Source organism: Acromyrmex echinatior, chromosome 2 (genome assembly GCF_024713525.1).
Source record: "Acromyrmex echinatior isolate Ae372 chromosome 2, ASM2471352v2, whole genome shotgun sequence".
In the NCBI taxonomy this organism is placed as follows: Eukaryota; Metazoa; Arthropoda; class Insecta; order Hymenoptera; family Formicidae; genus Acromyrmex; species Acromyrmex echinatior.
The window spans coordinates 8906064-8922195 of record NC_141853.1 but is presented as its reverse complement, the minus strand read 5'-3'; the positions used below and the strand labels follow the sequence as shown (position 1 = coordinate 8922195).

The following is a 16132-nucleotide window of genomic DNA, read 5'->3' as shown; positions in this document are numbered from 1 at the left end:
AAAAGTATTTCAGGCAAAAGTTGTAGAGTTAAAAAAAATCTATTTACTAGATTGCGTCGCCAAGATCAGGTCAAGGTTACATCGATTTTTTAAAATAGCACACATTGTTTTTTGATTCCAAAATCTAATAGTCGATGTCGAGAGCTTCCCAAAACATTATAATAAAGTTATTTTTTATTCAGTACTTTTCGAGTTATGATGCTTGAAAGTTACAGTATCACATTAGCCGACATTAGCATTACCTAAGGTGTCTAACCGACGACTAAAACCTCTTGATGTTGTTCAGGATCATGTCTGGATAACATTTGTTAAGATCAAGGCCATTTGAGGTTGTATCTGTTATTTTCATTTTTGCACTAAGAATTCATTTTTACGTAAAAATGAAAATAAGATAATAAGATAAGTGCGCAAAGTGCATGTAGACAATGGAGCTGCAGGCAATAATATATGCAGACAATAATATATGTAGGCAAAAGTAACTCCATTTCTAAAATTTGTATTTGTGCGCAAAAGTGCTTGTAGGCACTCGAGCTGTAGATAATAATACATGTAGACAATAGTACACGTAGACAAAAGTTATTCCGTTTCTAAAATTTTTTTTGTGCGCAAAAGTGCATGTAGACAATCAAGCTGTAGGCAATAATTTTTGTGTGCAAACGAACTGTCGGCAAAAGTGATGTAGGCAAATGATACTGTAGGCAATCGATTTGTAGGCAAAATCAACCATCTCCAATAAACTTATATCATGCAATGGTATAATGCGAAGCAATATTTTTCTTCTTTTGTTCAAAACTTTTTCTGTCCCTTGCCAGACATAAACAATTTTTATGACCTGCTGTACGCTTATAAAGTTTTTTGCCTTACCAACAACTGTAATCAATTGGGGATAGCATTTTTAATATTTAATATAGCGTAACGAAGGTACCAGTGTCTTGCTCTTATATAGAAAGCATGCGCAATAATCGTTTTACATTACATAGTGGGAAGATCAGGACGATCTTTTTCAAGTTAGTCTTCAGCATGAACATTACGAACTCTTCAGATTATAGAGGTATGATTCCATATTATATGTAAGTATATATATTCCATTTTTATGACGCGTGTTCTATATATTTAATTATAATTTTATAGTATAAATCTCTATCATCGCATTATTGTTATCTCTCTTGTGTTACAATTAGTCTTTTTATAATTTATGTATTAATTTACAATTATTTTATCTAAATCGTTTATTTTGTAAAATTTAGATTTCGTATGGGCAGTTGAATTACATCGTTTAGGCTTGAAATTGATCGGTTTGTGGCCTTCAACCGACGAAATTTCTAAGAAAAAATTGGGATCTAACATTTGCGTGGGTTTCATTTTTACTGTAATATTCGTTTCTGGTGTACCGCTTGTATGGGCGCTTATACGAGTTTGGGGCGACATGGTACTTATGATAGATAATTTACGAATTACATTACCTCTTATAGTGGTTTTGTTTAAATTTATTATTATACGATGGAAACGAAAAGGTACGTGTCATAATATAATTTGATGAAACTATTTAACTGAATCTTATCTATTTCATTTTTATATTAAATTATTATTAATATAATTTATATAAAGCATAACAGATTATAACATTAAAGAAATAAGATATTACATGTGATTATTTCTCCTATCGTTTCTCCTTTCTTTTTTCTTTCTTTTCTTATCCGAAATAAAATATTAAATTCTTGATACTTTTTATTTCAGAAGATTAGCTATATTTATTTGTTAACTTCCCGAGTTTTGAACCAAATGTGTTTGGTTCAATAATTTGATAGTTAAAAAATAGTTATACTTAATTATAAATAATTTGATATTCCTGTATATTATTAATGTTGTCTTTTTTTATATATTTCCAAGTTCTTTTATCCATTATCAATATGATGGCGGAAGATTGGATATCATTAAAATTAAACACAGAAAGAGATGTGATGATAAAACGAGCGCGATCGGCTCGATTACTCATAATTTTTGGATTTGTTTTAATGTCATTTGCATTTATCATGTTAATTATTTTTCCTTGCTTTGATATACAAATAAGGCACATAACAAATCTTACTGATCGGAAAAAACCGCTACCACTGCAGACGTATTATTTCTACGATACAGATAAGAGTCCGCAATTTGAGTTGACATTTCTTGTTCAAGCCGTAACGATTTCTTTAGCAGGTATAATTTATACATCAGTAGATGCTTTTCTTGGGCTCGTGATCTTTCATATATGTGGTCAATTAGAGAATTTTAGACGCCGTTTAGTCAAATTAATTTTGTGCAAAAATTTCAACCGAGCTCTGAACAACAGCATAGTATATCACTTAAGACTCATCAGGTGTGAATTTTAACTATAAAAATAGAATGTGAAAATTATCAGGGAATGTGGAAATTATCAGCGTGTCTATATTAATTTTTAATATTAAATTGATAATATTTATTAGCATTTCTTGCAGGTTTATTAAAAATTAATTTTTTTAATTATTATTTTTATTTTTAATAAACAATAAATTTTACTAGTATAAGTATCTGTAAGCATCGTAACTTCTAGAAACTGTTAACATCATTTCTTAATTAGCAAATGGCTAAATATAAATTTAATAAACTATATTAAATCGCACGAATTTATGTTTGATCTTTAAATGTATAACTATGTTTAAGTATAGACTTTTTTTTAACTTTAAACTAACATTTTCGTTAAATTTTCTGTTTTGTATTTCTAGATTTGCTGATAACATTGAAAAAACATTTTCGTTAATGATGCTTGGATTAGTAATTTATTTTGGTATCGTATTTTGCCTATGCGGATTTTTACTTGTTAGTGTAAGTTTTGGTGAAACAAATATATTGAAAACGTTTTAATTCTTACACATTTTAATTTATGCAATGTAACTTACTTGAGTCTATGTGTCTAACGTTATTATATGTCTAACGTATGACAATTTTTTTTTATTAATTAGCGAGATATATTATCCAGGTAGTTACTGATCAAAATATAAATCATGCGAATGTTGCACAAGCATGTTATATGGCAATTGCTGCTCTTATCTTATTGACGCATACGTTTCTGTATTGTGGTGCCGGAGAGCTTATAATAGGGCAAGTAAGTTATACGTTTATACAGATACATACATAAATAAAAAAAAAATGTATATGAGAGTTATTCAAAAAGTAAGTTCCGGCTTAATCGTTACTTACAGAAAATTTTTAGTGCTTTTAAAAGTACACACCTTACACTATTTTTCTACAGAGTTGCCATCAAACATTGTATCCCTTTATCATAGAAAGTTGTTGCCTGCGAGGCAAACCACGTAGTAACAGCTTCTTTGAAGGTAAAATTCAGCCGTATTAATGTTCCTCATATTTAAGAAAGTTTGCATTTCGCAAACTACAAACTATAATACGTGTACACTAAATACAAACCAATAATGGAAAATTGTGTCAATTCCTTGCCAGTGAATTAACAAACGCATGCGCATCGCGACCGCGCTACTGCGGGAGTAAAATTTAAAAACGAAACTTACTTTCTGAATAACTCGTATATAAGAATGCGTATACATATAAGAATACATATAAGAATACATTATATTACATAAAAACATAATATAAATGTAACGTTGTAACATATGTATAGCAATTGTGTTACGCAAAATTTTTTATACTTCGTTATGCACCCAGAGAAAAGTTTCTTCGATTCAAAGAAATATTTCTTTGCTATACGATTAAAGAAAATATTTTTTTTATTTGAATGTTATTTCTAATATAATTTCTTTAAATCAAAATAAATTTTTAATAAATTTTTTTATTTAATTAAGAAAAATAATGTTTAAATAAAAGAAATGACATTCAAATCAAAGAAATTTTTTCTTTAACTGTATAGAAAAAAAATTTTTCTTTAAAATCAACGAAATTTTTTTCTAGATGTGCGATCAATAATTACAATATATAATTTTTGTATATTGTATTATAGTTGCATATATTTCTTTAAATGTGTCATTTTGCTAAGAAGCTATTGAAGATTTATTTGTTACATGTATTTTTGTATATATTTTTATGAAATAATATTTTTATAAGCATTAATTATATTTTAATAAAATAAAGTTTACTTATTTTATTAATTTAATGATTAACATTTTAATAATTTAAATTTTTTAAATTTTTCTTTAAATATCGATAAAAATAAAAAATTAATTAAAATAAAATTATTTAATTTATATTATTGCATTTATTACTATTTGTGATAACTTGTACTATAATGATGAACTTATATTTAAGTATATGTTACATATACATATTTTTTATTGTTAAGTGTACAGCTTTATATCGTGCTGTGTGTGATCTTGAATGGTATAAATTGGAATCAAGAAAAGCGAGAAGTCTTATTTTATTAATAATACGAGCCAATGAACCGTTTCACATCACTGCAGGAAAAATTGTTCCGTTAACGATGACTACATTTTGTAGTGTAAGATTATATAAATAATAATTTTTAGTTTACTTATGCTTTTTCATATTAAATATAATCTATTTATTTTTATATATTTAATATCTTCGATTAAGAATACTAATCAAAACGTAAATGTAAAAAAAAGTTATAATTACAAATATAGTAGAAAAATACAATTAAGATTATTTTTGGGTAAATATTTTTCTTTTTCTTCTACAGTACATCCAAATAATAATAAGCCTTATTTCAGCTTTTAAAAACGTCGGCTGGCTATATATCGTTTTTATTGGCAAAAGGAAGTTGAAAATAGTGTTGAAAATAATATATTTTTATTCTATAAATAGAAAAAATATTGTATTTTCAATAAAATATTTTGGAACTATAATGATTATATTTAGCTATTATTAGAAATAAAGTATGGTATGTTTATCATTTATTGCAAATTATATTCTTTTTATTTAGAAAAAATGCTTTTGGCTTGAATTATTCTTTAATATTCGCATATTTTGCGTGACTGAATGTAAAAAAAATTATTATTGACATTGTATTAATTATTTCCTAATAAAACAATAAAATAACTAGATTCTATATAATAGTATCCAATATGGATCTACTCGATATTTGTAGATAATTATACGGTAAATTCAACAGATAACATTTGTTCATTTTGTTATTGTCAGTAAAGCAAAATGTAAAATATGATTATAACGTAAAATTTCATAAGTAAGCATTAGCTTTCTATAACTATCAAGAGATGGTTATTTCTATGGTTCATATTATGTTGTAGTTCCGTATTTATATTTTACAACACTACATTTAATTAGTTTACAATAATAAAATATATTTTTACAATTTAATATTTGAAACGTATAACGATAATATAACAACGATTAGGTTTAAACTGTAATTGTGCTGTGTATCTACATACAATCCCATTAAAAGCACATTATTTCTCATTTAGAAATAAATGAGAAATAATGTGCTTTTAATGGGATTGTATGTAGATACACAGCACAATTACAGTTTTAGAAATAAATGAGAAATAATGTACGTATTAAAGTTTTCTAAAAACTTTCAAGACAAGCTCGACAGAAAGAATTATGACAGAATATTTTCCATCTCTCGTCGTAATAAACTAGACATAAACTAGACATGAACGCTTTTTATGACGAACACTTTTTTATTCGAATGTTTGTCAAGTTTTTTTATAAAACAAGTAACTGTGATCAATTGGGGATAGCATTCTTAATATTTAATGTTGCTTCGATGAGGCAACTAGGTTGTTGCACTTATGTAGCGAGCATGCGTAATAATCTTCTCGTTTAAGAAAACTTGAAGCGCAGTTTTCCTAATAGCCTTCACGGAAAACGAAGCGAAGTCTTCTGTATTAGTCTTCATGGATATCTCCGAACATAAAGGTTACAGAGGTTAGATTTTTATCACGTTTTTTACTTATCCTGAAATTATTTTTGTAAGAATTTAATTTTTGTTTTGCTAAATTAAGACAAAAATTATTATATGATAAAATTAATTTGTATTATTTGTACTATACTTCAATTCTCTATTATTATATCTTTTCACATATATATAATAAACCCTTTCAATGTTATTTATTTAGGATTTTGACTTATCTGTGTTTTGACATTTTTTAATCAATTTTCTCAAAGAAGGTTTATAGTTTCATTAATTTTTAACTCAATTTTTATACATATTAATTCACATTTTATTAAATATTTTAACTTTAATATTGAATTTCTATTAGATTTTGTGTGGGCAATTGAATTAAATCGATTCGGATTGGAACTGATCGGTTTATGGCCTAAAACAAATGAAGTAGTTAAAGATAAATACTACACATCCGATCTTCGCGTTGTTATTATTTTCATTATAATAACATTTATTTCTGGTATTCCACTCGTATGTTCTCTAGTACGAGTTCGTCGCAATATGCTACTTGTAACAGACAACTTACAAATTACATTACCTCTAATGATAGTTTCATTAAAACTTGTTATTATGCGATGGAAACGTTCAGGTTTGTCTAAAATTTAAATTATTTATGTAATTTTAAGTTTCTTTCTAATTATTTTGCACCTGATCTTTTACATAGTACAAGCTATCAAACAGAAATTATATGTGATTCAGAATTTATATGTGATTCCATTTTTTTTTCCAGTAATAGTACAATAAATGCCTAATAATAATATATCAATAATTTTGTTCTCACTTCATAAATTAGCAATTTAATATTATTGCAATAGTATATGCAGATAACAATCTTGTATTTCTAAGCTCTCTTACCCATCATAAAGATGATGGCGGAAGATTGGGTGACATTGAAGCTTGACACAGAGAGGAACGTGATGATGAAGCGAGCGCGGACTGCTCGGCTGATCGTAATTTGCGGATACGTATTGATGATACTAGCATTCACTGTGATCATCATTTTTCCTTGTTTTGGCGTACCATTCAGACGCTTAACAAATCTCACAGATCGGGATAAACCGTTACCGCTACAGACATATTATTTCTACGACACAGATAAGAGTCCGCAATTTGAACTCACGCTTGTCATTCAAGCTATAACAATTTTCTTAGCAGCTGTAACATATACATCAGTAGATGCTTTCCTTGGACTTACAATTCTTCACATCTGCGGCCAGTTAGAGAACTACAGAAGTCGATTGGTCAACTTGGTCTCATGTAAAGATTTTAATAATGCTTTACGAAGTAATGTGATCGCTCATCTACGACTGATTAGGTTTTTTACAGGTTTTAATTATAACTATAGAATAATGCACAAAATAAAATTTTACAAAACTTGCGGAAAAATTAAGTTCTGCACATTTATTTTATCTTGAAACAGTAGTACATTCTTGCACATAATAATAATGATACAAATGTCTTCATATATCACGCATTTTTAGCACATTTACATTGTTACGCCAGCGATGCAAACACACAGCACTCCCGCACTCGCGAAAGTAAAGACACGGGGACTTGTAGTTAAAAAACTTAATAAAACACAAAAGCACCCAGAAAACACTACGTAATTAAACAACAGTTAGAATACATATAAGCTCGTTAGAACGATAATACACGCAAGCAATTGTATTGATTGATCACAATTGGGCATAATATTGATCGGACTCAATCAGCTGACCAACAGGACGCAGGTACAAAATTGCATGATGTAATATTATATAATATAATTACATAAAATTTTTTATTAATTATTATCTTTTATATATATCAATTTTTTTATTTTTATAATTTTTAAATGTTTATTTTTTAATAATATACATATATGTATATATTAAATATGACCATTTGCATATATTTACAATGCAGATTTGCTAGTAAGATCGAAGATACATTCACATTAATGATGTTGGGATTAGTATTTTATTTTGGTATTGTATTTTGTCTGTACGGATTTCTGTTGCTTACTGTAAGTTCAAAAAAAGATGTATTACTTTAAATATTAAGATATTTAGATATATGTCTTATATATCTTTGTTTATAATGTATATTATATAACTGCGCCATATATTTTATTTATGATTGTGATCATAATCTTATTGTTTATTTAACTTAATTTGTTTTTATGACTTAAAATGTATATTTCATAGGTTGTTACCGACGATGAAACTAGTGGTATTCCTTTTTCACAAATATTATATGCAATTGTTGGTATTACTAGTCTTTTAACACATACTTTTCTCTACTGCGGGGCCGGAGAACTCATAACTGAGCAAGTAAGATACATATTTATATTTGTAAATAAATTAATTATTAATTTAATTTGCGTTATGGCCGATCATTAATCTATATTATACTAGTTTAAAAAGAATTTCTTAAAATTAAATGGCAACTATTTTTATATAATTTTATATAATTTTAAACATATGTTATAATTTTTTTATTATTTATTTTATGACGTATACTAATCTATAAAATCATGTAAGGTCATTTTCATAAATATGATAAAAAATTTAATTGATTTTTCTTATCTTCTTATAAAAGAAGACCTATTTATCTTTTTTACAATAAAGAATGTTTTATAACTTTTATAAACAAGAATTAAAATTAATTAATATTTATGAAAATAATCTGGTATAAAATAACACAGATATTTATGTCTTATATATTTTTTATCTACATGTTAAGTGCGAAGCAATATACCGTACTTTGAATGATCTCGAATGGTACAAACTAGAATCAAAAAAAGCGAGATGTCTTATTTTATTGATGACACGAGCCAGTGAACCTTTTCGTTTCACTGCAGGAAAGATTATTCCATTAACAATGACTACTTTTTGTAGCGTAAGATATTTTTATTGCATAAGTAGTTAATAGTCTTAAATAGACATAGAAAATAAATATGTCTTGCGTATGAAATCTTGTTGACGGATCTTCTAAATGAAAGCTTGCTTTTTCAGCTATTAAAAACATCGGCTAGCTATATATCGTTTTTGCTGGCAAACCGAGGTTAAAGCATGAAAATTATTAGCATATAATTTGTTTTAGATTGTGATAAAAAAAAAAATAAATGCAAAATATTTTTAATTAGATAATTATGATACAACTTATATTTAGAAGTAAAATGTTTAAAATGTTTATTTTTAAATGTACAGTCCAGTAAAATTCTTATTGTTTAAAATGTTTTATGTTATTTATTTCAATATTTATGTTTATACTCTTAATTATACATTATTAAAAATTTTTATGTAATAATTAATATTTATTCATATATAGATCTTGTGTTTAAATTAATTGTATAATATCTTTTTCTTATGATTTTATAAAAATAAAACTGAAAAAAACAATAAAAATAATAAGTTAAATATATTCTATTGAAAAAAACATCTTACGTAACAAAATTTTATTCTTACATACGAAGCCGTAGGTACACGACGCTTTTTTCTCTGCTAGAGTGCTGGAAAACTGAATTTGTGTACTTGCGTATGTTAGCTGCGGTACTGCTAGCTGCATGCTGGAAGTACTGCTGGCACCACAATCAATACGATAGCTATATATATATACTCAAGAAGTAAGATGAAAAAAAAGTAATAATATATATATTTTGAATTAAATAATTACAATATAAATTAATAATTATATTAATAATATCGTTTTAAGATAGAAATAAATTTATTATTTATATCTATCTTAAAATATTATGATATTATTGTCTTAAAAAGATATATTTGTTGATAAGTGAATAATTCACTTATCAAGAAACTTTTTCAATAGATATTCACAGTATACCTGTAGTTTACGGCACGCTAATTTTTTCCCTCACATCACACTTTTTGTTCGAAATTTTTCTGAATTTTTACGGCCTTTCTGCAAAAGCCATTAAAATGCAACTACTCATTACTCGCAACTACATATATATATCTCTAGTTACGAAGTGAACACGATTATCATACAACACGCGAGTATTATAAAATATGAAGAAACTTTTAGCGTATTATTTGACGTATTGGTGGTAGTACTTATTGTATACAACACATTATTTTTCTCTTTTTATTAGTGTAAACGTTTTTTCGTCTTTTCCGTTTTAGTCGAAGTTTTTTATGTTCTCTTTCCTCTACATGGATCTATTAAAAATTCAATGAATTCACGTGGCTGGCTACAAAGTGCTATGCGTGCGTAAAACATTATGAAGTTAGGGGAAGCTTGTATAACAGGCATATGTCTCAACGATCCTGTTATGATAAAATATGTCTCTCTTTTTATCGCTTCACAGTTATTGGCATTTTTTATGATCAGTTCTTATGACCGTAAAGTTCTTTTACGAACTAAAAAAGTGCTATCAACTGGAAATAGTATTTGTAATATTTAATGTATCTCTCGACAAAGTAATCATCTGTTATACTTATACATCATGAGCATGCGTGATGACCATTTTGAATTCTGGAGGTGCAAGAACCGAATTCTCTGCATTAATCTTCAATATGAACGTTACCAAACATTCAGATTACAAAGGTATCAAATATATTTATCATATATTTTAAATTGTAATAAAAATAACTTTTGTAAAAACTTTTGAATTATTAAAATATATTATTAATAAAACTAAAAATTGCTAAACATTAGTATCAGTTTTGTAAATATAAATATATTACACTCCGAAAAATTTTTTATCTTATGAAACCTTTTTTTATTTAACTTACATATGAATTTTTTTTTGTTTCAAATGTATATTTAGAGTTTAAAATTTTAATTACTGATTAATTTAACATTTGTGATAGAATTACGAAACTTTTCAATTTTTATAAATATAGCTAATTTCGGATACATACATACCAAAACTAAAAAAAAAATTAAATATTATTAAATTATTATATATCAGTTTTATAAATTCTTAAATTATTATTAAATTTTTTTTAATTTTCAAATATTTGTTATATTTGAACAACATAAAACAAATTCAATAAATTTTAATAAATTTATTAACATTGAAATATCGCTAGATTTTATATGGGCAATCGAACTAAATCGATTCGGTTTAGAACTAGTCGGTTTATGGCCTAAAATCAATGGAGCAGTTAAGAATACCTTCGTTTCGGATCTTCGTGTGGGCATAATTTTCTTTATAGTAACTTTTTTATCCATTATTCCTCTCTTATGCTCCCTTGTACGAGTTTGGGGTGACATGATACTTATAGTAGACAACCTCCAAGTTATGTTACCTTTACTGGTAGTCTCGTTGAAACTTGTTGTTCTACGGTGGAAACGTACAGGTACAGTTATGTCTAAAACTAATATACTTTAGCTTCATAACCGTAAATGTTTTATATATGAGTTTATGTTTTGAAGCTATTGTACTGCTCGTAAAGATGATGGCAGAAGATTGGATGGAATTAAAGATGGACGCAGAAAGAAACGTGATGATTAAACGAGCACAAACTGCGCGATTGATTATAATTTGTGGATTTTTTTTGATGATATTCGTATTCATTGTGCTAATTATTCTTCCTGCTTTCGGACTACACTTCAGATATATAACAAATCTTACGGATCAGGAAAGATTATTACCCTTTCAGGCATATTACTTTTATGATACAAATAAGAGTCCACAATTTGAGATCGCGCTTGTGATTCAAGCTGCGACGATGTTTCTAGGTGCAACGACTTATACCTCGGTAGATGCTTTTCTTGGACTCTTGATCCTTCACATCTGTGGTCAATTGGAGAACTTCAAACATCGATTGACCGTTTTGACATCGTGCAAGGATTTTGATAGCGCTCTGTGTAATAATGTACAAACTCATCTGCGGATAATAAGGTTTCTCTATGGTTTATAGTTGTCATAACATTAATAAATTTCAAAATTAAATGTAGTAAAGTTTTTGTAAAAGGACCCCGCACTAATCTTATGTAAAATGAATCATGATGCCCTGGAAAAACTGGATTTTCGAGATATTGAAAATCAAATGTTGGAATTTAGCCATATTTGATATCTAATTTATCTCGAAAACTGTCCATTTTTGGACCTTGTGCCCATGAGGATGTCATTTGATGAGGTTTGATGAGGACATCATGATTATAGTAAAATTTCAGTCAATTTGACTGGGATCCATTTTACATAAGATTAGTGCGGGGTTCTTTATCTTTGCATAATTTGATTAATTTTTAACTGTTGAATGTATATATATATATATATATATAATATGTATATGTATAATATATGTGATACACATATTTTATATGTATACTCAGAACCAACATAAATAATCTGTAGATAAAAATTGAATGAAAGATAATATAAAACGTAAATAATATAAAACGACAAAAATGTGAAAATGTCAGTATTGTATAACTATAATAGGTATTATAATATTGAATGGCACTCCAGCAAACAAACTGACGTTATTTGTCGCCATTTGGACGTCAAAATATTGTTTTTAATGTCAAATAACTTGTTTATTGAGACATTAATCTACGTAATTATTAAACGCACACATGTGCAAGATGTAAATAAATAAGTATTAAATATTCTAGGAATGTATTCCCATCAATCAAAATAAGTTATTAAAATAAGCTTATATAAACATGGATGCAGAAACGCTTAGTTTTTGAGACAGGAAGACTTTTATTATTTAACAATATCAAACAATTAATAAAACAAGTAATAAACATTTTTCGAACATTAAACATAAAAAAAATACTTAGTTTTAGAATTATTAAAGGTTTTTCAATCTCTTTTATTTAGTTGATAATAATATATATATATATGTGCGGTTAAAATCTATGATGCCAGGCTATTAGTAAAAAACTATTTTGAACAATTTTTATAATATAGTAAGATGTTTCAATATTTTAAGGTAAAATTTCTCTTACTTCAAAAACTAATCCCTAAAATGCCAGGAACTGGCCATTTTCATGTCCTATCTTTCTCATTTTTGTTTACCAATTTTATACACGGCGCAATCAACTCTATATCTTTGATTTAACATAATCTATCTAAATGTGTTTACATTTATAGGTTTGCCAATAATATTGAAGATACATTCGCCTTATTGATGTTGGGACTAGTATTTTATTTTGGTATTGTATTTTGTCTATTCGGATTTTTATTTGTTACTGTAAGTGTGAATGAGAAGAGTGTATACAAAATATAAATTAATTATGTAATTAATTAAAAATAAATTTTAATTAGCAAGACATGTTATCCAGGTGATTACCGGGAACGAGATGGGTCACATGTCTCTTACAAGAGTATGCTTTATAGTGATTGGAATCTTTACATTAATGGCGCATACATTTCTCTATTGTGGTGCAGGGGAAATTATAGCAGAGCAAGTAAGTTGCAGTATTTCTATCTACTAAAACATATAAACTATAAATTAGCATTTTTTAACTTATCTTACATTGTAACAAATTTACATTTATGTATATGTATACATACTCTCTAAAACTTTTAGAGTAAATCTCATTCTTTGGAGTAAAATTCCAGTCCAAAGAATTTAGAGAGTAATATTATTACATGCCTCCGGTGGTCAAATTGAGAGGAACCTACAAGGAATGCGAGACATCCGGGTTCGAATTTTGGTTGAAATAATATTTTTTGCAATAAATTACTTACAATTTTTTAAGATGTTTGTTGCATCAAATTATTAACAGCTGTCTAGCTTATTTAAGATGCTTATTTGCAGCAATAATATTAAATTGCTTGTCAATTTAATTTGTGATATTACTATTCCAGCTTTGGTTTAGGGCTATGTTTTAAGAGCAATAAATAATTACATCTTGAATTGAAAATTCTATAAATTTACAAGAAATATTATTATGAAGAACTATCGAAGTGTTTTTTTTATTTATGTGAATTTATTAGAGAGTATATATGCATTATAACAAGCTTAGTAATTTCATATTAAACACTTAAGAAAAACATTTAAGAATGTTGTGCATATTCATATATATAGACCTATCCTATTCGGAAGTGTCTCATTTGATCATGTTGTGACTGATTACAGTTACTTAGTGATAGATACTTAGACTTTTCCACTGGATGGACACTATGAGTAGCTTGTGGTCAATCGTAACATGTTAAATGACTTCCACTCATCTAATTTCTTGCATCTCATAAATGTTATTGTTATAAATTTTAAGTAAAATTAGAATATATTTTTTCTTTTTTGTTTTTATTTCTTTAAACAGAAATAGAAAATTAATTAAAAACCATAATTAATGTTAATTTATATTTATGAAATGTATACTAAATATTTCAATTAGTTTCATCAAACATAATATAATATAAAAAATACTGATACATTTATATGTGCGTTTATATGTTTATGTGTATCAAGTGCGAAGCAGTATACAGTGCTATATGCAATCTTGAGTGGTATAAATTGGAACCGAGGAAGAAGAAATATCTTATTTTATTAATGATACGTGCTAATGAACCTTTTCGTATTACCGCGGGAAAGATATTTCCATTAACAATGACCACATTTTGCAGCGTAAGATTATTAATAATTTAAAATCTTATATCTCTTTGCACGCACAAAATTAAGACATTATTAATTAAAGAGATCCCCTAATCTGAAGATCAAACTCCGATGGAATCACTATTTTACCAATTCAATGAGACTTACACACATATGATTTATGTGACATCAATACATACTACTATACATCAACATCGCTCATATATGTATAAATTTTTGTAAAGGATTTTCATATCAAATTAGGTGCGTCTAACAATAAATTCAATTCTATAAGAATTCGATGTTATTTTTATGTAAGGAAGACTGGAACTTGTTATTGGTATAGTTCTTACAATTTCGCGGCTTAGACTTTTTAAACAATTATATTTATTATGATTAAAATGTATTAATGAGATAAATAGAATCTTTCTCTATATTTTATGTTAAGAATGATTCTGTACACTGGGTCAGAAAGTTTGCAACACTATTTTTTTCAATGGGTTTCGGAACTCAACCTTGCTTATAGAGCGGTTAAACGTAAATGGTTAGATCCATAAGTGAGAAATTTTTGCAGTAGGCAGACTACATTCCGAAACTCATCCAAAAAATATTGCAATTTTTCTGTAACTCACTGTACACTATAATTTCTTTGTAGTTGTGAAATACAAACACGTTATATTGTAGAAAATATTTTAATTCTTGATTTTCAGATAAAAAAATGATACATAAAGATCTACAAAAATTATTGCATTTAATCGATAAAACAGACAAACTTTAGAGGATCTCTTTAATACTACTATAAATGAATTCTTTCTTAGAAAGGGAAATCTTGATTTATTTTGACATATGTATTTGATACATTCTAAAAAATTAAAAATTTTAATTTAATGCTCTCTTACTTTATAGTATTTTTAAATAAAGGAATATTTTTCAGCTATTAAAAACATCGGCTGGCTACATATCATTTTTACTAGCAAAGCGCGAAATTGAATTATGAGAAACGCGCGCGCTATATTAGATATTTATTCGAAAAATAAGATAAGAAAAATATTAATATAATTTAATATTAAATTAATATCAAATTAAATAATTACAAATATTAATAAATAATTACATTAGTATCCTTTTGAAAATAAATTTGTTATTTACTGTAAATTGTACGGCAGTGTCTCACGCCATGTCTTAGCGCTGAAACACTACCGTATCTCCAGATAATGTGAATATTGACTGTAACATTTTTAGTATTAAATATTTAAACTTAGAACATGCAATTAAACTTATGACATATTGTTTTTTTAGTAATAAACAAATCAATAATTAAATAAACATATTTTATAATTATTATAATAATAAATAGAATCGTAAAATCGGCGCGTCTATAATAAAATATAATATGCAAATTCATTAGAAAAAAAGATATATATTTACGTTTATTAGTAATTATTATGATTTTATTAAAGAATAAATTATACAAAGATTTTTTTGTGTTAGCAAACCATCAATACAATAATATCTATTATAATTCTTTACGTACGATAATGTACATTTATTCACTTCTTATTCACTTCTATATTATTAAAACAATATGTTTTTTCAATAATTATTCACATTATTCACAGTATAATTTATGGGACACTGAATTTTTTCCATTGCACTTTTTATCTGAAGTTTTTCTGAACATCTATGGCCTTTCTGCAAAAATATTCAAACGCAACACCAC

At 26.7% G+C, this 16132-nt stretch overlaps 3 protein-coding genes across 7 annotated transcripts; all 3 read left to right on the top strand.

Moving 5' to 3' along the window:
- Positions 1–1005: 1005 nt before the first annotated feature.
- LOC147910461 (odorant receptor 13a-like) lies at positions 1006–5420 on the top strand. Its single transcript, XM_087416203.1, has 7 exons — positions 1006–1051; positions 1248–1514; positions 1891–2359; positions 2745–2844; positions 2999–3124; positions 4331–4486; positions 4719–5420. Exons 1-7 carry the CDS (start codon positions 1021–1023, stop codon positions 4770–4772), a joined length of 1203 nt encoding a protein of 400 aa, XP_087272329.1. The 5' UTR covers positions 1006–1020; the 3' UTR covers positions 4773–5420.
- A 196-nt stretch (positions 5421–5616) lies between these two features.
- LOC105144558 (odorant receptor 13a-like) lies at positions 5617–9131 on the top strand. Of its 2 annotated transcripts, XM_087415997.1 has the most exons (8): positions 5617–5895; positions 6231–6503; positions 6761–7015; positions 7091–7229; positions 7820–7919; positions 8101–8226; positions 8639–8794; positions 8911–9131. In XM_087415997.1, exons 1-8 carry the CDS (start codon positions 5865–5867, stop codon positions 8962–8964), a joined length of 1134 nt encoding a protein of 377 aa, XP_087272123.1. In that variant the 5' UTR covers positions 5617–5864; the 3' UTR covers positions 8965–9131. The 2 variants fall into 2 exon arrangements, with proteins under 2 accessions (XP_087272123.1, XP_087272114.1); XM_087415988.1 differs by having other exon boundaries at positions 5620–5895; positions 6761–7229.
- Positions 9132–9497: 366 nt separating this feature from the next.
- Positions 9498–15545, top strand: LOC105144567 (odorant receptor 13a-like). 4 transcript variants are annotated; one of them, XM_087415641.1, is made up of 7 exons: positions 9498–10462; positions 10951–11220; positions 11297–11765; positions 12966–13065; positions 13157–13282; positions 14290–14445; positions 15347–15545. In XM_087415641.1, the coding sequence occupies exons 1-7, from the start codon at positions 10375–10377 to the stop codon at positions 15407–15409; spliced, it is 1272 nt and encodes a 423-aa protein (XP_087271767.1). In that variant the 5' UTR covers positions 9498–10374; the 3' UTR covers positions 15410–15545. The 4 variants fall into 4 exon arrangements, 3 of the variants coding, with proteins under 3 accessions (XP_087271767.1, XP_011051851.1, XP_087271785.1); XM_011053549.2 differs by lacking the exon at positions 15347–15545 and adding an exon at positions 14516–14676; XR_015548146.1 differs by lacking the exons at positions 14290–14445; positions 15347–15545 and adding exons at positions 13405–13519; positions 13686–14256 and having other exon boundaries at positions 9747–10462.
- Positions 15546–16132: the final 587 nt, after the last annotated feature.